The 27,047-nt window shown below is 35.8% G+C and overlaps 1 protein-coding gene across 1 annotated transcript in view; it reads left to right on the top strand.

Moving 5' to 3' along the window:
- The first annotated feature begins 2,279 nt into the window (after positions 1-2,279).
- LOC131845381 (sodium/potassium-transporting ATPase subunit beta-2-like) overlaps positions 2,280-27,047 on the top strand; it is a 28,566-nt gene continuing 3,798 nt past the window's right edge. Inside the window, exons 1-3 of the mRNA XM_059194433.1 lie at positions 2,280-2,437; positions 25,620-25,748; positions 26,154-26,276. Coding sequence (XP_059050416.1) covers positions 2,302-2,437; positions 25,620-25,748; positions 26,154-26,276 — 388 coding nt within the window. The 5' untranslated portion in view covers positions 2,280-2,301. The remainder of the gene's footprint in view (positions 2,438-25,619; positions 25,749-26,153; positions 26,277-27,047) is intronic.

Raw genomic sequence — 27,047 nt, 5'->3', positions numbered from 1 at the left:
TTATTTAAAAGAATTAATTACACAGTAACAAGTAAGAGGCATGCGATAATCAACATAGAAACCGCTACGCACTATTAGTGCAATCAGATAATATTGTCAGCGCTGTAAATTTTAAGTATTTTCCACAAATACAATTATGTACTTATTTTATTCCAATTAGTTCATAAACAGAAAAGTTATACGGCTCTGAAATTTGCGTTAAAAATAATGAAATAATTATTTATTATTCAATAAAAGATGTTTCAAAAACTTTCCGTAATTGTGATGTAAATAATGAAGGATAAAATGATGATTATAATAATGATGAATGATATAATGAAGCATTAATGGTTTACGTCACATGAATTTTATGAAGTTTCGGACATCTCATCTTGGTCACAGTTGGTCACATTGTGAGACTCCTTCCTATTTTGACGTCACACGTTTTGAAATAGTCTGTATTAGTAGAAATGGTGTGAACAACGCTTTTTAGTTTAGTATACCTTTTATAATTAACCCAGTACAGTACAATTGGAGTAAACTTGCGACGTATGCATTTATAAATTATATTGTCCGTATTATTTGATAATGTGTTTTATTTCTATATGTCATAGAGGTTATATTAGTTGTAAACAATTGTCGTAAAAAACAATATTGTACAAAATTGTTTATAAGAGATTATTAAGACCGCTGATATACAGTTGGCTTCGGTTGTCATGATCCGCCCTCCGCGGTGCTGCATCAATTGGAGTGTATCACAACTTTAGTACTATTCGTTCAACCGAACGACCGACCGGCTGTATGTTAGCAGCCTTATAGTGATAAGATCACCTTTTGAAAATGCACTGTTTATCATATTCTGTGTTTGTATTTATTTTAATGTGCGTAATAAAGAGTTATTATTGTTTGTTTGTGTATATTTTCCTGCAGCATTTTATATAGTAGTTTAAAATCTTGGTGAGATATGGCAGTTCAATTACGGGGTAATCAAGAATAGCATATGTGGACAATCAGGGCTTCACATGACTATGTATTGTCTGATGATGTTCATGTATATAGGCGAGTTTCCCACCAGTTCGACAACATCTTGATTGCTTTAAAACTAATATAAAACTCTAAAAGAAGCTGATGGAGGCAGAATTTGGTGAACAAGGAGTATCAAAATTAAAATATCTTCTCGTTATTTAATACCTTTCTTACCTTATATCATCTTTCACGCAGTCCATCCATATCTTTTTCGGCGTTCCTCTGCTCTTATAACCATCTACGTTCATATGAAACACCTTCCTCAAAATATTATCTTTATTCCTACCTACTGATGCTTCACGAGGTCGTAATAAACACTTCTAAAGCTAATTGTCAAGCTAGGGCAGGGCGTAGGGCGGCACGCATGCCGGTTGTCACCAGATTTGGGCGGCGTAAGATATGACCCAGATTAAATATTTAGATGTGCCAGAGTGTTATATCTGAGTTTAATGCCTACGGATGTCTCGTAGAAAGCGTATGTAACAGTCTATCTGTGCACATAGTCAAGTTATTTACTTTTACTTATATCATTATTATCTTTATATCAAAAGTCGCAAGTTCGAATCTGGGCGACAATAAAAAAAATTGTGTGTTATATTGTAGTTCTGACTATGGTGATGAGAAGACGACATGGCGATGACAAACCAAATTATTTGAAGAGACTGCGATGACTATTCATGATGATTTGTTTCAGACGTGATAAACAATCACGTCTGATACAAATATACTCACATATAAATTGTATACACAAGGTTACTGTGTGACGACGGTGTGTAAATCAGTTGCCAATGTCTTAGACTAACCTGTCAGATATTATAGACGGGTTATCATTATTATTAATATACGTTATATTAATAATAATTCCTAAAACCTCTGTATAACTCACACATCGACATTGGAACTAAATGTCGATGTGTCAAGCCAGTTATGGATACTAGATAATTGATGGAATAATTAAAAATATTCTTTATATAAAAACATCCAGACCAATACAAACCTCGCTAGAAATCGAATTCGTGACATCTAAGGTAAAACGATATGCTAAGTCGCTAAACCACCAAGCAGTCAATTATTATGAAGCAGTTACATACTTCTTATGGGAACCTATGCTAATTTTCACAAGCAAAGAGGACTTTTCCGCTTGTTACTCACTTTGCTATTGCAACTGTCAAATTATATAGTCTCTCAGAGACACAACGGATGTAGGCAAGATATGTTTACAATCTTGAAATGTACTGTAGTAATCATTGCAAGGCTGTAGTAGACCAGTCAGTTTGCGGCGGTGGATCTGTCACGATGGGCGCGGATAAGCCAAACGGCGTGGCAAACTACTGCCGGCGCCCTCCACAGAGACCCTTCCTTCAGCAAATACAATACGCGATATGGAATCCAGAGGAGAGAACATTCCTGGGCCGCACAGGGAAAAGATGGGGTAAGATATTTTATACATACAATATTTTGTAAAGATAACTTTTATATCTTAAAAAAATCGTATCTTAGTAGATAATTTCATGATGTTATTTTCTTTTAACAAAAAATATATGGAAGAAATCCCAAATTTGAGATAAGTCTGCCATTGTAGAACTTATTTCTTAAGATCTTTGTTTCCTTTGTTTTACTGTACAATAAAGTTGTTACAAACAAAAAAGAACCAAAATATTTTATAATAAAAAAAAAGGTAAAATTCCATTAACAGTTTTTTCGATTGTCTAATATTTTTATTTGATGCATTTTTTTTATTTAATTAGTAAATTATTTTTTTTCAATTCAAATATTGTTACGCGTGTTTATTACTTAATAAAAAAAAATATACTTTTTCTTCAAATTATACAATATACATTATGATAACAACCACGTGTATGAGTATGCTATAATTATATATTAGTCTCAGGTATAATATGTCTGAGGGATATTGCTGTAAAATGTGTTAATATTTTATTAACAACTAACTGATCCGCACAACTTTGTCTGCATCGCATACATTTATATTTAACCCAATTTACATAATATCTTCTTACATTATAGCCTACGTATTATTCTGATGTATAAGCTATATTACTGTAAAGTTTCATCAAAATCCGCTCAGTAGTTTTTGAGTGACAGAGGAACAAACATCCACCCATCCATCCATACTCACAAACTTTCGTGTTTATAATATTAACTAGAGGGTGCGTGTGTGCGCGGGCCTCAAGAGGCCCGCGAGGCGTTGTCGTTGATTTTTTTTATGCAGACGGTTTTCTTTTCGAATAGACTTGGTTGGCAAGTAGAGTTGTCTGTTTTGATACGATTAGGTGACTTCCTATTGTAACAGTGAATTTTTGTTTCACGTGTACCATCCTGTGGCGAAACTTTGTATTGCAATGGTCACAATACAAAACCTCACATTACCTACCTTTCTGTATTAGTATACAGAAATGTATGCTTAGTGTTGCCACCTAATTTTACAAAAAAATCGCATGAAACTATTAAGATGAGATTTATTATAGATCCCCGTCACTCTTATGTTAGAATGTCGAAACAAAAAATTCCCACATTTTGGGTTTGCAAAATTACCTAAAAATCGGGGAAAATTTGTAGCCTAGATAATATTTCAAACCGAAATCTACCATGGCTCAATAAAGGCCGACTCGCTGCAGGGAAGCCAGGTACCCCAAAATGTATTCCTAAATTTATCATCAGAGATAAAATACTCGAACTCGGCCGCCATCTTGGATTTTTCCTTTTTGAATACTTTTAACTTATCCACTTTGGCGATTGAAACATTTTGTCCATACATTGTACAGAGCTAAGGTGACTCCTAGTAGTTCCTTAGTACTGTTTACTATGAAAATTAGTTAATACTTCGCACCGAGAGTTTCCATTCCTCAATACAAGTCAATTCGTTGCAGGGATGATGCCACAGAACTGAATTTTAAAAAGTTCTTAAAATTGTCATCATAGATAAAGTATCCTAATTCGGCCGCCATCTTGGATTTTTTATTTTTAAATACTTTTAACATATACACTGGTGATAGAAACATTTCATCCATATATTGTACAGAGCCCAGGTTACATACACCTAAGAGTTCCTTAGTACGGTTTACTATGAAAATCGATGTATGGTGTTGCCAGGAGATTTTGACAAAAACCACCTAGGGCCCTTTGAGGGATAATTTTGGACCAATGCTTATCACTGTTTTGTTCAAATTGACGAAAAAAAATTCCACGTTTTTTTACTTTTGGTCGAAATTACCCCAAAATCGGGAAAATTTTTTGGACCAGGTAATATTTCCCACCGAGAATTTCCATTGCTCTATAGAAGTCAACTCGCTGCAACGTTTAGTGGTACCCCAAAATTGAATTTTTAAAAGTCCCTAAAAATGTCAACATAAATTAAGTACCCTAACTCGGCCGCCATCTTAGATTTTTACTTTTTAATACTTTTGACGTATTCACCCTAGTGACAGAAACATTTCGTTCATACATTGTATAGAGCCTCAGTGACTCCTTCTAGTACTATTCTCTAAGAAAACTGATGTAAGGTGTTGCCAGATAATTCTGACAAAAACCACCTAAAATCAATAGGGGGATTGTTTTTGACAGATTTTCATCATTCTTTTGTTTGAAATGTCCGAAAATTATTGTCCCACTTTTTAGGACTTATCTCAAAAATTACCCTAAAATTGGGGAAAATTTTTATACCAGGTAATACTTTGTGTTGAGACACATCATCTCTCCATAGAAGTCGACTGGCTGTGGGGTTGGCAAGTGTCCTAAAACTACATTTAAAAATATCCCAAATTTTCTCCGAAAAGCAAAACTCCCCTATCTCTGCCGCCATTTTGGATTTTTACTTCTTAATACTTTTGACGTATTCACCTTAGTAACAGAAACATTTCGTCCATACATTATGTAGAGCCTCGGTGACTTCTTCTTGTACTATTCCCTAAGAAAACTGATCTGAGGTGTTGCCAGATAATTTTGACAAAAACCACCAAAAATCCTTAAGGGGATGACTTTTGACAGATTTTCATCATTCTTTAGTTTGAAATGTCGAAAAAAAATTTTTCCACTTTTTAGGACCTGTCTCAAAAAATACCCCAAAATCGGGGAAAATTTTCATACCAGGTAATACTTTGTGTCAAGAGACATCATCTCTCCGTAGAAGTCGACTCGCTGCGGTGTTGCCATGTGTCCTAAAACAACATTTAAAAATGTCCCAAATTTTCTCCGAAAAGCAAAACTCCCCTATCTGTGCCGCCATCTTGGATTTCTAAAATTTCATAATTTTCACTAGATGCCGGGTCCTTCGGCTATCCGACGCCGCACAGTGCGTTGACCTAGCACACTCGTAGGTACCCTATCAATAGTACGGTTTAGTATGAAAATCGATGTATGGTGTTGCCAGGAGATTTTGACAAAAACCACCTAGGACCCTTTGGGGGATGATTTTGGACCAACGCTCATAACTGTTTTGTTCAACTTAACGAAAAAAAAATTTCCCACGTTTTTTTACTTTTCTCCGAAATTACCCCAAAATCGGGGAAAATTTTTAGACCAGGTAAAATTTTCCACCGAGAGTTTCCATTGCTCTATAGAAGTCAACTCGCTGCAGGGATAAATGGTACCCCAAAATTGAATTTTAAAAAGTCCCTAAAATTGTCAACATAAATTAAGTACCCTAACTCGGCCGCCATCTTAGATTTTTACTTTTTAATACTTTTGACGTATTCACCGTAGTGACAGAAACATTTCGTTCATATATTGTATAGAGCCTCGGTGACTCCTTCTAGTACTAATCTCTAAGAAAACTGATGTAAGGTGTTGCCAGATAATTCTGACAAAAACCACCTAAAATCAATAGGGGGATTGTTTTTGACAGATTTTCATCATTCTTTTGTTTGAAATGTCCAAAAAACATTTTCCCCCTTTTTAGGACCTATCTCAAAAATTACCCTAAAATCGGGGAAAATTTTTATACCAGGTAATACTTTGTGTGGAGATACATCATCTCTCCATAGAAGTCGACTCTCTGCGGGGTTGCCAAGTGTCCTAAAACTATATTTAAAAATATCCCAAATTTTCTCCGAAAAGCAAAACTCCCCTATCTCTGCCGCCATCTTGGATTTCTAAAATTTCATAATTTTCCCTATAGGCCGGGTCCTTCGGCTATCCGACGCCGCACAGTGCGTTGAGCTAGCACACTCGTAGGTAGCCTATCAATTTCAGTTTTTGAAGCTAGACCTCAATTTCAAAATTTGTCCCATGATGTATGGGTGTTGCCAGCAAATTCTGACAAAATTCCCCTAAAACCCTTCAGGGGACGATTTTTGGTAGACCAACAAGACTTTTTCATTTAAAATGTCGAAAAAAATTTTTCCCACTTTATGGGACTTTTCTCCAAATTTAACCCAAAATCGGGGAAAATTTTTAGCCCTGGCAAATCTTCTTACTGAGACTTACCCATGTCAGTAGGTGGCGTTTAGTTACGGGGTTGCCATGTGCAGCAAAAACGCGATTGAAAATATCCCAAAATTTTTCCAAAAACTAAATCTCCCATAGCTTGGCCGCCATCTTGGATTTCTGAAGTTTCATAATTTTCCCTAGAGGCCGGGTCTTTCAGCCTCCCACTGCCCTACAATAGGGATCGGTAGTATCCCCGCAAGTACCCTAGGAATTTCAGTTTTTGGAGAGACACCCCAATTTCTATTTTGGTCAAACCATGTATGGGTGTTGCCAGCAAATTCCAACAAAACCCACCTAAAACCCTTTAGGGGATGTTTCTCGATAGGCCTTGATGCCTCTTTTGTCAAAAATGTCGAAAAAATTTTTTCCCACTTTTTGGACCATTTCTCCCAAATTACCCCAAATTCGGGAATTCTTTTTAGCGCTGGCAATACTTCTTACCGAGATCCATCATCGCCCCATAGAAGCCGACTCGCTGCGGGGTTGCCCTGTACCTAAAAAATGATTTTGAAAATAATCCGGATTTTTAGGACCAAATTCACACGCCCCCAACTCGGCGACCATCTTGGATTTTCCAAATTTCATAATTTTCCCTAGAGGCCGGGTCCTTCGAGTTTGCTAAGCCACACAACCGGAGTCGCCAGCACCCCCGCAACTACCCTGGGAATTTCGGTTTTTGAAACCCTAGAAAATTTTCAACCAGTTTTTGGCAATTTTTTCGCCGCCATCTTGGATTTTATTTTTTTGTTTTTACGCCATATTCTGGGTCCCGCCGAGACGTGCCAAATCACTCTTTGAACGGAATCGATCCGAGCGAAACTGTAAAAGTTAGCCGCCATCTTTGTCCGCCATCTTGGATTTTCCCAAATTTCGGAATTTTCTCGTGGTCACCCTAGCGAGAGGTACACTTCCCCCATACATCGTCACGACCCCCCGGCACTGCTTCTGGGAGAACAACTATGTCAATCAGTCAGTGACCGTAATGCAGCTTTATATATTATAGATAATAGGATACGAATAGTAAAATCGTTGACATTATTTTAGTAACATAGCTTATACATTAAAATAACATATAGGCTACTTTCATGGGGGGGAAACCGCAGGCACAGATTATATGCAATATTTTTTATACAAAACATTCTTGTGATAATAACTGCCTGTGTTAAGTTTATGCTGGCGGGGCACCAGTGGCGGATAATAAGATGAGTATGAAGTCAGGTCAGTTAACTCATCATGATAAATTCCTGATGAATTTGTCCTGGTGATTTCCAGGGGAAACCTCATTGAGGTCAACCTGACATTGTTAGCTATACTAGATCAGTTATTTTTATGTATGATAATGGAATTGTGCACCCGCCTGCGCAAACGGTTGCTGGCGGGGCACCAGTGGAGGATGATAAGATGAACATGAGGTCAGGTCAGTTAGCCCATCGTGACAAATTCATCAGGAATGTATTACGATAGTTTCCAGGGGGTACCGCGTGGAGGTCAACCTGACATTGTTAGCTATGTTAGGTCAGTTTTTTTATGGGTGCCTGTGCTAAGGGTTTACGCTGGCGGGGCACCAGTGGAGGATGATAAGATGAACATGAAGTCAGTTAGCCCATCTTGGCAAATTCACCAGGAATTTATCACGATAGTTTCCAGGGGGTACCGCGTGGAGGTCAACCTGACATGGTACATTGCTAGTAATGGGGTCATGAGTCCACATTTCTATCAACCCCCTTCCCCCCATCAGTTAGCTCATCGTGACAAATTCACCTGAAATTTATCACGATGGTTTCCAGTGGAAACCGTATTGAGGGCAACCTGAATAAGCGGTAGATTTAAAAAAATGTTGACTATTCAAAAGTGCTTAAATTAAGTTTATTTGAATAAATGATTTTATATTCTATTCTATTCTATTGCTAGCTATTGGGTCAACAATATCCGTCCCCATAAATACCACGAAACCTATTAACTAGTTATTGGGGTGGTAATAAATAGTAACAGAGAAGTTTAATTAAAAAACTATGACCTGAAGGTCGATTATTATGGAAAATTCCGTTTGCAGAGGGTGGTAACGATATTGTAGCTATGACGGGCACTCCTTCAAGATAGCTATAGCACTAGTAAAGAGGCATGAGTAATTTGTTCAACGATCCAATGCCGGATTGATTACGTCTTTTTTTCCTATAGTCCTTACTATTATTATAAATGTGTATGTAGGTATGTTTCTTACACTTTCACGCAAAAACTACTGAACCGATTATCATGAAATTATTTACACATGTTCTTGGAGGTAGGTATTAGAATGAACATATGAACACATTTATTAAAAAAAAATACATTTTTTATTCAATGCGAGCGAAGTCGCGGGTAAAAGCCTTTATATAAAAATGGTATCATCCATAAACATATATAATCACCTACCACTAACATTAAAAGAGGAGAAAAATAATAAAAAAAATATAGATTATAAGAGATATCTAAAAATCTGAATTCTACAATTTTATTAATTACGGCCTCGGTGATCTGGCTGTTTAGCACTTTATCAACCTTACTTCCGAATGGTCGTGGGTTCGATTCCTCGCTCACTATTCCACACGGACGAAGTTGCGGCACAGCTAGTTTTAATATATTTCCACTGTTGATAGAGGTACATATTTGTTATGTTTAATTTTTATAGTTACTATCATATAATGATGAAAACCAGAAACTTTTTAATAAACAGTTTATATTATACTATAACCGTACTATTACTAACTGCAACTACGTATTATAAACCTTAACTGGCTGTTATGAAATATCCTTTAGATCAGTGGTTCCCAAACTTTTTTGTGTTGTAGACTCTTTGCCATATTTTTCGGTTTTGGGTACACCCCCCATTCTTATCTGGTATAGATTTTTTGTAAATTTCTAACTGTAGTGAAGTTTAGTGTCAAAAACATAAAGTAAAAACAACAAGATGACCGCTGTCATAGACCCCTGGGAGTCGATACAGATCACTTTGGAATCATTGCTTTAGATAGTGTTAAATAAAAAACTGTTTCTGCTACTACTTATGAATGAAAGGAACTAACATAGTGTAACACCCTGTATAATAATATTTATATTAAGAACTGTATGGAACCAACACAGCGTAAGAATACGCTGTACTAATATTGATAAATTTAGCCACAATGCAACAGACGGGAGAAAAGATTGTTAGTAAAGTGGACTATTAAACCCTTTCAGATCAAAACAAATCAAAAATCATTTATACATGTAGGACATGTTAGCCGCTTATAAACGTCAAGTTTTTTGTATCAAGTGTTATATATCATCCAGGTTGAGTATACAGATTCAATTGAGAACTGGCAAGAAACTCAACTGAATTTCATTTTATTTTAAAAGCCAGTTTATTTATGTTGTGTACTTATATACGTAGATATCTATGTCTAACATTAAATGAAAATCCAGTGCGTGAACAACTATTGCCATGCACGTTTGTCATTTAAGTAATCGTTTAGTGAGTAATAGGTTTTGCTCAATATATATTAACAGATATTTTTTTAATGTACCATGTTAGGTCGACCTCCACCCTTGTACTGTTATGGTCAGCCCCAGATAAATTCTCCACGATGTGCTGAATTCATCTGGGACTGACTATAATATGACGTCATGGTCATCTTATCATCCTCCACTATTATTAACGCAGGGGATCCAACATTCCATTGTTTTTTTCCATTAAAATATATTATAAACACTATCAGATCCGGCCACGCGTTGCTGTGGTTAAGATTCTTGAATAAAATACTATTACGATTATAAATTGAGATGTAACCTATACTATATGTACAAAATAAAATGTATATAATTATTTGTATCAGTTTTGTAGTGTTAAAACAAGCTTCGCTTAACTTGGTACTAGATGGCGCTGTGTGAATTGTCCTGAGATATTATTATTATATTATCCATCCATCCATATTATCAAATTACCGCGTTTATAATATTACTAAGATTCTTATACTATATATTATATATAATAATTTATATACACTAGCAGACCCTATACTATCCAGCTAGGTAGATCCAATTTCGAGAAAGAGGTCAATCGTCGAATCCAACTCGGATGGGCAGCGTTCGGGAAGCTCCGATATATCTTTTCGTCCAAATTTCCGCAGTGTCTCAAGACGAAGGTTTACGACCAATGTGTGTTGCCAGTGATGACTTACGGAACAGAGACGTGGTCGCTAACTATGGGCCCTATCAACAAGCTCAGAGTCACTCAGAGGGCAATGGAGAGGGCTATGCTCGGAGTTACTCTGCGTGATCGAATCAGAAATGAGGAGATCCGCAGAAGAACCAGAGTGACCGACATAGCCCGAAGAATTGCGACTCTGAAGTGGCAATGGGCAGGGCACATAGCTTGTAGGACAGATGGCCGTTGGGGCAGTAAAGTCCTCGAGTGGCGACCACGGACCGGAAGACGCAGCGTGGGAAGGCCTCCAGCAAGGTGGACCGACGATCTCGTCAAGATCGCTGGAAGGCATTGGATACGAGCAGCGCAGGACCGATTGTCGTGGAGATCTTTGGGGGAGGCCTATGTCCAGCAGTGGACGTCTTCCGGGCTGTGATGATGATGATGATGACTAGCAGACCCGACCACGCGTTGCTGTGGCTAAGGTTCTTGAATAAAATAATATTGCGACTATAAATTGAGATGTAAGCTATCCTAACTTTCAACTTGGATCAAATTGCACACAATGTGCAAATCATATTTGCAACCGGTTCAGTTGTTTAGGAGTCCATCGCAGCTAAAATATGTGACACGTAATTTTTATATATAAAGACATTGTTTTATTTATACCTGCATATTATTAAACTTATTATATGTTAGGTATATCTAAATAGTAATTATGTAATTTCAATATATTATAAATAAATAAATTAATATTATAATTATCATTTTCCTTAATTTATTTAATTGTTACATTTCTGTTTATAACATATAAATATATAATAATTGCCTATAATACCTAATATTAATGGCAATTATTAAACTTTCATAAACATAATTGTGTTCTAAATATATATTAAAATCGTAGGTAGATATAGGTAATACAAGGAAGGAAGTAAAAACAGTGGAAGGAAAGAAAAAAGAGGAGTTATGAGACCGGGAACTCCTAACTTCAAAAACCACGTGCCTATTTTGGATTTTTCGCTTGAACACCTCTAATTTTCCACGGATTTTTACATACTTTTCATACACATATAGAACTCATTGAGGCGCTTCTTTTGACAAATTAGTGCGATTCGCAGGTTTTCCTATTCTTCGGAATTATTAAGTTTTCCTAACTTTTGATGCGTCTAGGTTATCGTTAAAATATTGCCTATATATCATTTAAAAACATATATAACAGCGCAGTGTGCTCACCCCTATCGATCCCCCGTCCAATTCAAACAAGGATCGAAATTATGACGGCCTGAGCCGAGATTCGAAGTCCTCAGACTAAAATCTGTTAGAACGAGGTTTACAATCGATGTCTAGACGGGCTGGTATGGCAGATGAAGTATGTTTGAATATTTGAAAAGAGTGTGTTTTGTCTGTCCGTCTGTCGTCTGTCTGATGTATCCGTATAACTTATCTATATTATTGTATTAAATGTGTTTTTATTATTTTATCTTGATTAGAAATATATTTTGTTTATCTTATTCTACGTTCTTTATTATATTATATATTACTCTGTTAACGTGAGAAGTACAGAGGTAATTTCCTTGACAGAATCGTATTCGTCAGGCGGGAGTTGGCCTTCAGCCGCTCCATAAGTCCTTCCTTTGGTTTGGAGTGCTATCTGCACTCGCTCTCTTTGTTTCGGTGTAGGCGTAAATGTCCGGAATCCTGTAACGTATGTATGTATAAAATGCTTCCATTTCAAAGCGTTCGAGATGTAAAGGAAACCGTAAAAAGTGGCATTGATGTAATAAATCTAATAATGTACTTTATGAACGAAGCTAGTTGATTGGTACCAGTGTTGCCAGATAACCGTCTCGATTCTTCCTCAAAATTTTATTCAATATCTCCCTAAAATGCAATTTATTACAATAATAAACCTTGGACAATACAGACAGCGCCATCTAGTCCAAGCCTAAGTAGAGCTTGGATTATGGGTACTAAACAATTGATACTAATACTTATATAATTTTTTTTGTAAATACAAACATAATTTACATAGAAAACAACCATATCAATACAAACAATTATGTTCATAAATACAAATGTATGTACCGTGCGACGCATTGAACTCGCAATCATGGGAATTAAGGGGTCCTGGGAACTTGGCACACGATATTCAAAAATCGACTTTTTTTTTTAGAGTTCTGACATCCTTTTGAATAGTTCTAGAGTTCTTTATAATTATTTTAAATAGTTCCGATGTTTAAATTTAAAAAAAACAAATTTTAAAAAATCGTGCGCTAAGTTCACGCAGCGCACGAAATCACGAAAATCACAAATTTCTTCGGAGTTCTAGCTTGCTTTACAATAGTTCTACAGTTCTCTATCAGTTATATCAACAGTTCTAGCGATTAAAACGAAAAAATCGATTTTTGAAGTTTCGCCGCGTCCAAATTATAATTCATATAAGAAAAGATCAATTTCCGACGCGAGTTCTAGCCGATATGATAATAGTTCTGGGCAGGATTCTCCGAGTTCTACAGAAAAGCTTCATAAATTTTTCCTGGAAAATAATTATTTTGCAAGTTATTGCAAAAAATATATATCTACAAAAAAAAAAAATTACGAGTTCCAGCTGATCTGATCGGAGTTCTGGGTAGCGCTACCTGAGTTCTATCGAAAAGTCTAGTAACTTTTTCCTGTGAAGTAATTATTTTCCAAATAATCGTCATTTTTAACTTTTCATGACTGACTTATAGGAGATTTTTTTTACGAGTTCTAGTCGATCTCATCGGAGTTCTGGGTAGCGCTACCTGAGTTCTATCGAACAGTCTAGTAACTTTTTCCTGTAAAATCATTATTTTCCAAATTATCGCCATTTTTAACTTTTTAAGGCTGACTTATAGGAGATTTTTTTTTACGAGTTCTAGCTGATCTGATAGGAGTTCTGGGTAGCGCTACCTGAGTTCTATCGAAAAGTCTAGTAACTTTTTCCTGTGAAATAATTATTTTCCAAATTATCGTCATTTTTAACTTTTCAAGGCTGACTTACAGGAGATTTTTTTTACGAGTTCTAGCCGATCTGATCGGAGTTCTGGGTAGCGCTACCTGAGTTCTATCGAAATGTCTACTAACATTTTCCTGTGAAATAATTCTTTTCCAAATTATCGCCATTTTTAACTTTTCCTGACTGACTTATAGGAGAATTTTTTTTACGAGTTCTAGTCGATCTGATCGGAGTTCTGGGTAGCGCTACCTGAGTTCTATCGAAAAGTCTAGTAACTTTTTCCTGTGAAGTAATTATTTTCCAAATTATCGCCATTTTTAACTTTTCATGACTGACTTATAGGAGATTTTTTTTACGAGTTCTAGTCGATCTCATCGGAGTTCTGGGTAGCGCTACCTGAGTTCTATCGAACAGTCTAGTAACTTTTTCCTGTAAAATCATTATTTTCCAAATTATCGCCATTTTTAACTTTTTAAGGCTGACTTATAGGAGATTTTTTTTTTTACGAGTTCTAGCTGATCTGATAGGAGTTCTGGGTAGCGCTACCTGAGTTCTATCGAAAAGTCTAGTAACTTTTTCCTGTAAAATCATTATTTTCCAAATTATCGCCATTTTTAACTTTTTAAGGCTGACTTATAGGAGATTTTTTTACGAGTTCTAGTCGATCTGATCGGAGTTCTGGGTAGCGCTACCTGAGTTCTATCGAACAGTCTAGTAACTTTTTCCTGTAAAATCATTATTTTCCAAATTATCGCCATTTTTAACTTTTTAAGGCTCTTTTATAGGAGATTTTTTTTACGAGTTCTAGTCGATCTCATCGGAGTTCTGGGTAGCGCTACCTGAGTTCTATCGAAAAGTCTAGTAACTTTTTCCTGTGAAATAATTATTTTCCATATTATCGTTATTTTTAACTTTTCAAAGCTGACTTATAGACTTTTTTTTTTACGAGTTCTAGCCGATCTGATCGGAGTTCTGGGTAGCGCTACCTGAGTTCTATCGAAAAGTCTAGTAACTTTTTCCTGTGAAATAATTATTTTCCAAATTATCGCCATTTTTTACTTTTCAAGACTGACTTGTAGGAGAATTTTTTTTTTTGACGAGTTCTAGCCGATCTGATCGGAGTTCTGGGTAGCGCTACCTGAGTTCTATCGAAAAGTCTAGTAACTTTTTCCTGTGAAATAATTATTTTCCATATTATCGTCATTTTTAACTTTTCAAAGCTGACTTATAGACTTTTTTTTTACGAGTTCTAGCCGATCTGATCGGAGTTCTGGGTAGCGCTACCTGAGTTCTATCGAAAAGTCTAGTAACTTTTTCCTGTGAAATAATTATTTTCCAAATTATCGTCATTTTTAACTTTTCAAGGCTGACTTACAGGAGATTTTTTTTACGAGTTCTAGCCGATCTGATCGGAGTTCTGGGTAGCGCTACCTGAGTTCTATCGAAATGTCTACTAACATTTTCCTGTGAAATAATTCTTTTCCAAATTATCGCCATTTTTAACTTTTCCTGACTGACTTATAGGAGAATTTTTTTTTACGAGTTCTAGTCGATCTGATCGGAGTTCTGGGTAGCGCTACCTGAGTTCTATCGAAAAGTCTAGTAACTTTTTCCTGTGAAGTAATTATTTTCCAAATAATCGTCATTTTTAACTTTTCATGACTGACTTATAGGAGATTTTTTTTACGAGTTCTAGTCGATCTCATCGGAGTTCTGGGTAGCGCTACCTGAGTTCTATCGAACAGTCTAGTAACTTTTTCCTGTAAAATCATTATTTTCCAAATTATCGCCATTTTTAACTTTTTAAGGCTGACTTATAGGAGATTTTTTTTTACGAGTTCTAGCTGATCTGATAGGAGTTCTGGGTAGCGCTACCTGAGTTCTATCGAAAAGTCTAGTAACTTTTTCCTGTGAAATAATTATTTTCCAAATTATCGTCATTTTTAACTTTTCAAGGCTGACTTACAGGAGATTTTTTTTACGAGTTCTAGCCGATCTGATCGGAGTTCTGGGTAGCGCTACCTGAGTTCTATCGAAATGTCTACTAACATTTTCCTGTGAAATAATTCTTTTCCAAATTATCGCCATTTTTAACTTTTCCTGACTGACTTATAGGAGAATTTTTTTTACGAGTTCTAGTCGATCTGATCGGAGTTCTGGGTAGCGCTACCTGAGTTCTATCGAAAAGTCTAGTAACTTTTTCCTGTGAAGTAATTATTTTCCAAATTATCGCCATTTTTAACTTTTCATGACTGACTTATAGGAGATTTTTTTTACGAGTTCTAGTCGATCTCATCGGAGTTCTGGGTAGCGCTACCTGAGTTCTATCGAACAGTCTAGTAACTTTTTCCTGTAAAATCATTATTTTCCAAATTATCGCCATTTTTAACTTTTTAAGGCTGACTTATAGGAGATTTTTTTTTTTTTTACGAGTTCTAGCTGATCTGATAGGAGTTCTGGGTAGCGCTACCTGAGTTCTATCGAAAAGTCTAGTAACTTTTTCCTGTAAAATCATTATTTTCCAAATTATCGCCATTTTTAACTTTTTAAGGCTGACTTATAGGAGATTTTTTTTACGAGTTCTAGTCGATCTGATCGGAGTTCTGGGTAGCGCTACCTGAGTTCTATCGAACAGTCTAGTAACTTTTTCCTGTAAAATCATTATTTTCCAAATTATCGCCATTTTTAACTTTTTAAGGCTCTTTTATAGGAGATTTTTTTTACGAGTTCTAGTCGATCTCATCGGAGTTCTGGGTAGCGCTACCTGAGTTCTATCGAAAAGTCTAGTAACTTTTTCCTGTGAAATAATTATTTTCCATATTATCGTTATTTTTAACTTTTCAAAGCTGACTTATAGACTTTTTTTTTACGAGTTCTAGCCGATCTGATCGGAGTTCTGGGTAGCGCTACCTGAGTTCTATCGAAAAGTCTAGTAACTTTTTCCTGTGAAATAATTATTTTCCAAATTATCGCCATTTTTTACTTTTCAAGACTGACTTGTAGGAGAATTTTTTTTTTGACGAGTTCTAGCCGATCTGATCGGAGTTCTGGGTAGCGCTACCTGAGTTCTATCGAAAAGTCTAGTAACTTTTTTCTATAAAATAATTATTTTCCAAATTATCGCCATTTTTAACTTTTTATGACTGACTTATAGGAGAATTTTTTTTACGAGTTCTAGTCGATCTGATCGGAGTTCTGGGTAGCGCTATCTGAGTTCTATCGAAAAGTCTAGTAACTGTTCCTGTAAAATAATTATTTTCCAAATTATCGCCATTTTTAACTTTTCAAGACTGACTTATAGGAATTTTTTTTATGAGTTCTACCCGATCTGATCGTAGTTCTGGGTAGCGCTACCTGAGTTCTATCGAAATGTCTACTAACATTTTCCTGTGAAATAATTATTTTCCAAATTATCGCCATTTTTAACTTTTTATGACTGACTTATAGGAGAATTTTTTTTACGAGTTCTAGTCGATCTGATCGGAGTTCTGGGTAGCGCTACCTGAGTTCTAGAACTCCGATCAGATCGGCTAGAACTCGTAAAAAAAAAGTCTATAAGTCAGCTTTGAAAAGTTAAAAATGACGATAATTTGGAAAATAATTATTTTACAGGAAAAGTTACTAGACTTTTCGATAGAACTCAGATAGCGCTACCCAGAACTCCGATCAGATCAGCTAGAACTCGTAAAAAAAAAATCTCCTATAAGTCAGCCTTAAAAAGTTAAAAATGGCGATAATTTGGAAAATAATGATTTTACAGGAAAAAGTTACTAGACTTTTCGATAGAACTTAGGTAGCGCTACCCAGAACTCCGATGAGATCGACTAGAACTCGTAAAAAAATTCTCCTATAAGTCAGTCATGAAAAGTTAAAAATGGCGATAATTTGGAAAATAATTATTTCACAGGAAAAAGTTACTAGACTTTTCGATAGAACTCAGGTAGCGCTACCCAGAACTCCTATCAGATCGACTAGAACTCGTAAAAAAAAATTCTCCTATAAGTCAGTCATGAAAAGTTAAAAATGGCGATAATTTGGAAAATAATTATTTTACAGAAAAAAGTTACTAGAATTTTCGATAGAACTCAGGTAGCGCTACCCAGAACTCCTATCAGATCAGCTAGAACTCGTAAAAAAAAAATCTCCTATAAGTCAGCCTTAAAAAGTTAAAAATGGCGATAATTCGGAAAATAATGATTTTACAGGAAAAAGTTACTAGACTTTTCGATAGAACTTAGGTAGCGCTACCCAGAACTCAGATGAGATCGACTAGAACTCGTAAAAAAATTCTCCTATAAGTCAGTCATGAAAAGTTAAAAATGGCGATAATTTGGAAAATAATTATTTCACAGGAAAAAGTTACTAGACTTTTCTATAGAACTCAGGTAGCGCTACCCAGAACTCCAATCAGATCAGCTGGAACTCGAAATTTTTTTTTTGTAGATTTATATTTTTTGCAATAACTTGCAAAATAATTATTTTCCAGGAAAAAGTTATGAAGCTTTTCTGTAGAACTCGGAGAATCCTGCCCAGAACTATTATCATATCGGCTAGAACTCGCGTCGGAAATTGATCTTTTCTTATATGAATTATAATTTGGACGCGGCGAAACTTCAAAAATCGATTTTTTCGTTTTAATCGCTAGAACTATTGATATAACTGATAGAGAACTGTAGAACTATTGTAAAGCAAGCTAGAACTCCGAAGAAATTTGTGATTTTCGTGATTTCGTGCGCTGCGTGAACTTAGCGCACGATTTTTTAAAATTTGTTTTTTTTTAATTTAAACATCGGAACTATTTAAAATAATTATAAAGAACTCTAGAACTATTCAAAAGGATGTCAGAACTCTAAAAAAAAAAGTCGATTTTTGAATATCGTGTGCCAAGTTCACAGGAGTGAAGTAAGGCGGTATGCTAAACCTTTAGACCAGCGAGGTTGTACCCACTTCAACCAACTTCGTCTGTTGAAACGTACTACTGGTATAAGCATGGTTCTCGTTTTTTAGTGTTTTTAACTCGCAGGCAAAACCGCTATTTGCGTCTACATGTATGTGAGTATACATATATATGGGTACACATATATGTGAGTATACATATGTAAAAAAGCCTATTATAGGATAGATGAATTTATAGATATAGCAAGTATAAGTTTATTTGCGGACAACGTTATAATTTATTTTTCATACTACTTTCTTGATATATGATAGCGTAGCGGCTTTTGTATTGATTGCCGCATGCATCCTCATGTAAAGTGCGAATACTGTAACTACCATATAGTAATTTTTGTTGCTGTGACGTGGTCGAGTGGAATGAGTAGTCATGCTCACTAAAATGTCCAGACATGTGGCGGCGTGGTGGGCCGGGTCATTGGGCTCCCTAAAATATGGTCGAGCGCAGTGATGGCTGGCTCATCCGTCATACTCGTGAACGAGTGCTGCTTGTAGGGACTGGTCTGCTCTTATCACTACGACTGATTTAATCTTATTGTGTTTTTATATTTGAGCCTAAATAAATTAGTGCTGGTAGGTAGTTTGTATTCACACGTTTCGACTTGTAAAATGTGAACTTACAAGGATTGTTTAAAAGAGCAACACAGAAGTTTCTTACTTATTCTTCTTGTGATGAGACAGCTTTTCGAATAAGCGGTAGATTTAATAAAATGTTGACTATTCAAAAGTGCTTAAATTAAGTTTATTTGAATAAATGATTTTCTATTCTATTCTATTCTATTCTATTCTATTCTGTTCTATTCTGTTCTATTCTGTTCTATTCTGTTCTGTTCGGTTCTGTGCTGGGCTGTTCTGTTCTGTTCTATAATATTATAATCTATTCTATTCTATTCTATTCTATCCCATCCTATCCTATCCTATCCTATCCAATCCTATCCTATCCTATCCTATCCTATATATGGATTCGTCATTATCATTTAGAATTTCTTCCTTGGAAACAAAATCTGTTAAAGTATACGCAATTCTTAACAGGCTTATATTGTAAATTGACTCATGGATCATGGCTGCCCGTATTTGTTTGTTTAGTATTTTTTTATCGTTTCACAATTATCTTATCTGGTAATATTAAACTTTATTCACCTACATATGAGGAATATTTTTAACATTAAACAATTTATAACTATTTCTTTTGAGTCTAAAGTACGCCTCTCAAACATTAATTTTCTTCCAACAGTTGTTTCTCCCAAATTTCCACAAAATCTCCTAAATCTGGCAACATCGGTATCTACATTCGTATAGCCGAAACTCTCATACTGACGTGCCATTCACTTCTCCCCAAACATTAAATTCCATCCAAAAACAGCTGTTTCTCCCAAATCTCCACAAAATCCCCTCAATCTGGCAACACTGGTTGCTACGCTCGTACAGCCTAAACCCGCACCCACCTAGTTGGCAGTGAATCACCGTTTATTTTAAACGTACGCCAATCATAACTTACCGAGAAAACTCGGTAAATCTGACCGAGACGTATGAAAAGTGGGATTCTAAATATATCAAGTGGTACGTCATGATATCGAGCTGTAAAATGTATTGGTAAACGTACTTGCACTAGCTATAAATCGCCACTTTGGCCGCATCCATTTATTGAAAAAGTTTATTCAATGAAAATTTATTTCTAAACGTTTATCTAAAGTTGCATTATCTCCTACCAGCTTTGGTTGGGCAGGGTGCGAAACACGATGGTGAGGGTGAGTGTCGATGTACGGCAGAAAGGAGCTCCTTAATCCTATGCTACGTTTACATTCAGTTGCTTCCCCTGCTACTGGCGCTGCCGGATAATTGCCGGGCGACAACCGAGCGAGAGGGCGCACGAAAAACCGACAATCGAGGGAGCGCCGGGCAGTGCAAGTGGCAGCGTCAATGGCATTGGAAGTGTTTCCACTCGTGTTTACACTCTCGCGCTGCTGTCCTCTGTGCTCACTTCCCTGCTCACTCGGGCTGAGTTTAAATTGGGCACTACACTCGTTTCACAGGTCTCGGGAACTGCTCGGATATTTCCTCTCTGCCACACCATGGATCCGGCACCCGCACGGTAAATCCATGGATTGCTAAGAACTTCGTCTCTATCTCTACTCTAAGTAAAGAGTTTAAAAAACTATATAACTACACTCCGTACCAGGAAATCAAAATCACTACATAGTATAAAACAAAGTCGCTGTTGCTGTCTGTCCGTCCCTATTTATGCTTAAATCTTTATAACTACGCAACGGATTTTGAAGCGGTTTGTTTTTAATAGATAGAGTGATTCAAGAGGAAGGTTTATATTTATAACTAGCTGTTCCTGCGACTTCGTCTGCGTGGAATTTAACTTTATTCTTCTAAAATAACATGAGCCCAAGTCCAACACCTTATTACATCAGCTACCTGCCAAAAAGTCCCGTCAAAATCGGTCCAGCCATTTCAGAGATTCGCCGGAACAAACAGACAGACAGACAAAATTTGTAAAAATGCAATTTTGGTGTATGTACCGTATTTATATTCATATGAATGGAGTAAAAAACTGTTATGTCAATATTACAAACAGACACTCCAATTTTATTTATATGTATAGATACATATACAGCAGGGCGAAGCCGGGGTAGGTAGCTAGTAACTAATAATTCTACTTATAGATAAATAATATATAACATAAAGAAAACGTGCTTTTTAAATAGTTAAATTTCGGTTGCAAAACTTAACTTGAGCAGACTCGTCCTCACAATTTTTCCCGTTCACTAGTATGATAACCGAGCTGTCCATCATAGTGTTCAACTATATCTTAATACATATTTAATGTAGTTATACATATTTATATAAACATCTATTCAAAAGAGCAACACACAAGTTCCTTGTTCATTCTTCTTGTGATGAATTTGCGTTCCGAATGAGTGGTAGAATCAAAATATGACTATTCAAAAGTGCTTGTAATGAGTTTATTTGAATAATGATTATTTCTGTTTTTATTTGATTCTGATTGAATTGATTATTTAATAGATATAGAATTATATATATACTATTATATTTTCTCCGTACAAACAAAGATATCGGATATACAAATGAAATAGTAAGTAAATTAAGCATACGTCTCACAACGTTGGGTGTGACTGGTGTACCGCCCTACTATTGTTCAATTACTTAAGAACATACTATGGAAAAATTCCTGTAGAGAAAATGAAATGATACGTAATGAATTCTTTCAACTAATATGTTTTTATTAAGGCATTTTTTTATAGCATAGAAGACAAAAGAGCACTTGATGGTAAGTGATTACCGCCGCCCATGAGCACCCGTAACACCAGGGCAATTGCAAGTGCATTGCCGGCCTTTTAAGAGGGAAGTTCTTTTCGTGATGGTGTCATTATCGTATCGGTTCGGAAATACCATTGTTGGAAACGACTTCGTTCAAAATTTACCTCGCTAAAATTACATTCTATTGTTCTCGATGACGAGTACTGAAATTTTTGAGTGCCCCGGCGTTCTACCACCTTACCTTCCAAAGGTCGCAGGGTCGATTCCTCGCACGGTACAAACATTTATATTCATGAGTATGATGAAAAAAGAAAATTCCTAACCCGATACATAAAGTAGTTTTATGTTTTCTATGTATATTAAGTATGTATTTACAAAAGTCTAGGTATTTATCAGTTGTATAGTACCTAGTGCTGCTTATCTTGGGACTAGATGGCGCTGTGTACTCCTAAGATTTTGTTATTCTGTCCTAAATTTCCCTCCAAAAACTGAACAGTTATCACTCATTTATTTAGAAATATTATTCTCTACAATATATTAGAAATATTACATCCCGTACGTCATGCTATAAAGTTTACTGGAGCCATAAATAGAAGTCCAGCCTCGGCAACAGTTTACATGACTCTAGGTTTATGTCTGTATGTACTTATAGATATGTGGATTATATAAGGCCAGGGTTATCGTTTTGGTGAGCATTTAACGGCATTTTCGACCTAGAACGATATACTTGCAAACAGCTATACGTTTTCAATTAATTGAATAAGAAAACGATTGTATTTTTTATTTATATTTAGAGTATATGAGTTATTGTTAACTTTTTCGGGAACTCTACAGCAGTTTTAACATTTCTTATTGTAATTCATAGAGGTTACTCCCGTACATGCTAACGATGTTTGCTACTTGAACTGAATTTTAAATTCACTGTAGCTTTTTAGTGGTGCGTTTTTATTATCTATGTCTGTATAATTTTGTTAGGCAAAGAGCATATTCCATACTGCCTAGTTCTAGAAGACCAGTAGTTTTTTCTTTAATTTAAACTTTCATATTACGTACATTATGATTTTAAATATTTATTTAGGTACTGTAATGATTATTGTATTTCGTTTCTAAACTACTTAGATACTTTATGTTAGCGCTGATGGATACATACATCTTTCCATTATCATCAATTAAAAATATCATGTTTGTTTAACATTAAAATGCTACTGGATTTGAATCTTACGGGCTTCGTTCTCAAAGGGGCACTACCAACTCTTAAAACCTACTGTTTGTTTGTTTATTGGTTCTGCCATTAATGGATTTGGCGCTAGAAATAGCTGGAATATAGTTGGTATAGGAAAACTGTATGTTTACCCTGTAACGCGCGTCACTGGCTGTGGATTTAATGACGTGGGTTCAGAATAAGGTTCGCTATATTTGGTAAAAGAAAACATGGTTCCCCAGGTAGACTTTAAACAGGGACAGTAATAGTGTTGCTAGACGTCTCGTATTTCCCGTGAGGTCCTGTATTTTAGGCTTTAAAATGTCCTAGCGAGACTGCCTCTGTCCCGTATTCGAATCGTGCTCCGTTTTTTATTATTAAATCGATAGGATCTATGCTCGACATAATAAATAAATACTCACGCACTCAACGTTTGTACCGCTAATATAATAAAAAGCGAGTTCATGACCGTTTTTAATTATGATTATAATTGTATTGACTTTCATAAATATGTTAAAACTGACTTGCTCCTCAGAAAAATAGGTATATAAAAAAAACAAAGAATGTCACTATATAATTTTGTTTTTTATTTGTCCCGGGTAAAAAACTAAATTCCCGTATTTTGTTGCCTATTTAAGCGTTTGGCAACTCTAGACAATAAGCTGCAAGACGTTATATAAATTTATTTCCAACACTGGGAAGAAATTATAATTTTTTTTTAAGGTTTTGTATTTTATGTTGGGCTAAAAAGGACTTGTATCCAGAGCCGTAAAATATTAAATTAAAAAAAAACTGCGTATGTAAGAACTAAAAAATGCCGCCTCCCTAACACTTCCCCGCTCTACCTCCGGCCAAAATTTTGCAATATAATAATAATAATCTCAGGACAATTCACACAGCGCCATCTGTACCCAAGTTAAGCTAGCTAAAGCTTGTGTTATGGGTACTAGACAACTGATACAAATACATAGATATATTTTTTTCATAAATACACATATATTATACATAGAAAACATCCAGACGGATACAAACAATCATACGCATGATTACAAACGTTTCGTGCGAGGAATTGAACCTGCAATCATCGGAAGTAAAGCGGCGTGCTAACCGCTAGACCACCGAGGTCGTCAAATAGTTATACAATATTGTTTTTACAATAAACAAACGAATATACAAGTCGTTATATTTTATTTAACACCCATACTATAATAGATTATAGCATGCGTGTTAAACAGACGGATAGTAATATAATTATTACTAGCTATTCGCCCCGGCTTCGCACGGGTGTACATGTATTATACATATAAACCTTCCTCTTGAATCACTCTATCTATTAAAAAAAACGCTTCAAAATCCGTTGCGTAGTTTTAAAGATATAAACATACATAGGGACGGACAGACAGCGACAGCGACTTTGTTTTATACTACGTAACTAACTCTCGCCCCGACTTCCCACGGGTGTACATGTATTATATATAAACCTACCTCTTGAATCACTCTATCTATTAAAGAAGCCGCTTCAAAATCCGTTGCGCAGTATTAAAGATTTAAGCATACATAGGGACGGACAGACAGCGACAGCGACTTTGTTTTATACTATGTAATGATGTTATCTATGGTAATATTGAGAAGACATGTTAATATTACTATCTTTATTTGTTTATGACACTATAGCAACAGGTACGCAGGGTAAATAAGTAAATAAACAATGAACTAGGTACGTCAGTCGGTTTCATAATAGTTTTATATAATAAAATCGGTCTAGCGGTCACACATCTTTACGTCCGATGATCGCGGGTTCGATTCCTCGCACGGCACAAACATTTGTATTCATGAATATGATTGTTTGTATCAGTCTGGGTGTTTTCAATGTATAATATGTATGTATTTACGAAAAAAAATCGATGTATTTGTGTCAGTTATCTAGTACCCATAACACAAGCTTTAGCTAGCTCAACTTGGGTTTAGATGGCGCTGTGTGAATTGTTCTGAGATTATTATTATTATATATTATTATTATTATATCACTCGGAGATAATATAACAGTGAAATAACTTTTGGAAGAAAGAAGAAATTCGGATCAGCAGATCGGATATTACTCCAAACGAACATACAACCTTTTCCTCTTTATATAATATAAAATAAAATATACTCTTTATATAATTATAATATTGGTATAGATAGATGGAAGATACGAACTAAATTAATTAGAATTACGTGGGCTATCAGTTTGTTTGACATATCTAAACATCTATACAAATAAATAAAATTGGAGTGTCTGTTTGTAATATTGAAATAACCGTTTTTTATTACATATGAATATAAATACGGTACACCAAAATAACATTTTAACATTTTTGTCTGTCCGTCTGACTGTCTGTCTGTTTGTTCTAGCTAATCTCTGAAATGGCCGGACCGATGTTGACGGGACTATTTTTGGCAGGTAGCTGATGTAATAAGGAGTAACTTAGGCTACTTTTATTTAAAAAAAAAATAAGTTTAATTCCACGCGGACTAAGTCACAGCTAGTTAATTATATAAAAAAAATATTCATAACTGATATTTTGAAATATATTCTTTTCCAGGAGTCATCGGGCTGATCTATCTGGTGATGTACATCTGCATCATTATTTTCTTCTCCATCTGCATGTGTGGTCTCCTGGCCACCATGGATGAACGGATTCCGTACTTCACGCTAGCTGACTCTATTATAGGTGAGCACAGTAATATTTATTTGTGTTCTACCAGTTACCCTCGACTTTTATTGCTTATTAAGATAAATTATAATATATAGTGATAAAATTTGTTATCACGTCAAATTCCATTAAAGTAATTTAAATATTTTGTTGGGAAAAGGCGAAAAGGCACACATTTCTGTTTGTTTGTCTGGCAACAAGGAAGTGCAAGCATTATCGGAAGTAAAACAGTATAACAACACAACAACAAATAACAACTATAACGAACGACTGAAGAAGAACAGGAGAAGAACTAGAAGAAGAAGAAGAACAGGAAGATGGAGACTAAGAGAAAGAACAGGAAGACATTAGTGTAAATACAAACTGCCAAATAACAATCTTGTCAAAAGTAGAATAAGTTAAGCGTAATAGTAAACGTTTCAGGTGACAATCCTGGCATGGGACACAGACCGCTGGTGTTCGAGGAGGGCGCTCTGATCTGGTATAAGGCAGACAACGCCACGCAAGTCAAGAAATATGTGGACAATATCAACGCTTTTCTAGCACGTGAGTAATTAAATTTTTTGATAGTTTATCAGACCTAGAGTAGGAAGTAATAGTGTTTAATTTTAGCACAAGTTTGCGATCCATACAGTTGCGTTTATCAAGTATCGTTTAGAAAAGTCAATTTTTTTTAACGGCCCATCTGATGGTAACTGGTTACCGTAGCCTATGAACGCCTGAAACACCAGGGGTGTCACATACGCGTTACCGTAACCTTAATATACCCTTCTTGAAAAACCCCATGCTGTAGTCTCTCGAGAAAACCTCGGCAGGTAGTTCATTCCACAATCTAAGTGTACGCGGGAGGAAGCTCCTCTGAAACCGCACTGTCCGAGAACACTTAGGTTCCAGCGTGTGGGGATGAATTCCCTGTCGATGGCGTGCGGTGCGATGGTAAAAGGTAGCCGTGGGCATCATGTCAAACAATTCATCAGAACACAGTCCGTTGTATATTCGGTAGAACACACAAAGCGATGCGAAGTCTCGCCTCAAGCTAAGTGGTTCGATACCGTTAAAGAGATTGGGATCATCGACAATTCTCATAGCACGTCTCTGAACCGAGTCAAAAGGACCGAGCTGGTATCCAGGTGCTCCTGCCCAAAGATGAGAGCAGTACTCCATGTGCGGCCGAACTTGCGACTTATCAATAGGTATTTTATGGGAATAGGCATAAAATTTTACAATAAGATACCAAAGGAATATATATATATTGGAATTACCCTTAAATAAATTCAAAACTAACCGATTCACTAAACGATTACTTGAATGACGAGC

This window comes from Achroia grisella, unplaced genomic scaffold (genome assembly GCF_030625045.1).
Source record: "Achroia grisella isolate CSIRO2021 unplaced genomic scaffold, CSIRO_AGI_Agris_v1 utg4642, whole genome shotgun sequence".
NCBI lineage: Eukaryota > Metazoa > Arthropoda > Insecta > Lepidoptera > Pyralidae > Achroia > Achroia grisella.
The sequence above is the reverse complement of the archived record's forward strand: the minus strand, read 5'-3'. Positions and strand labels throughout refer to the sequence as shown.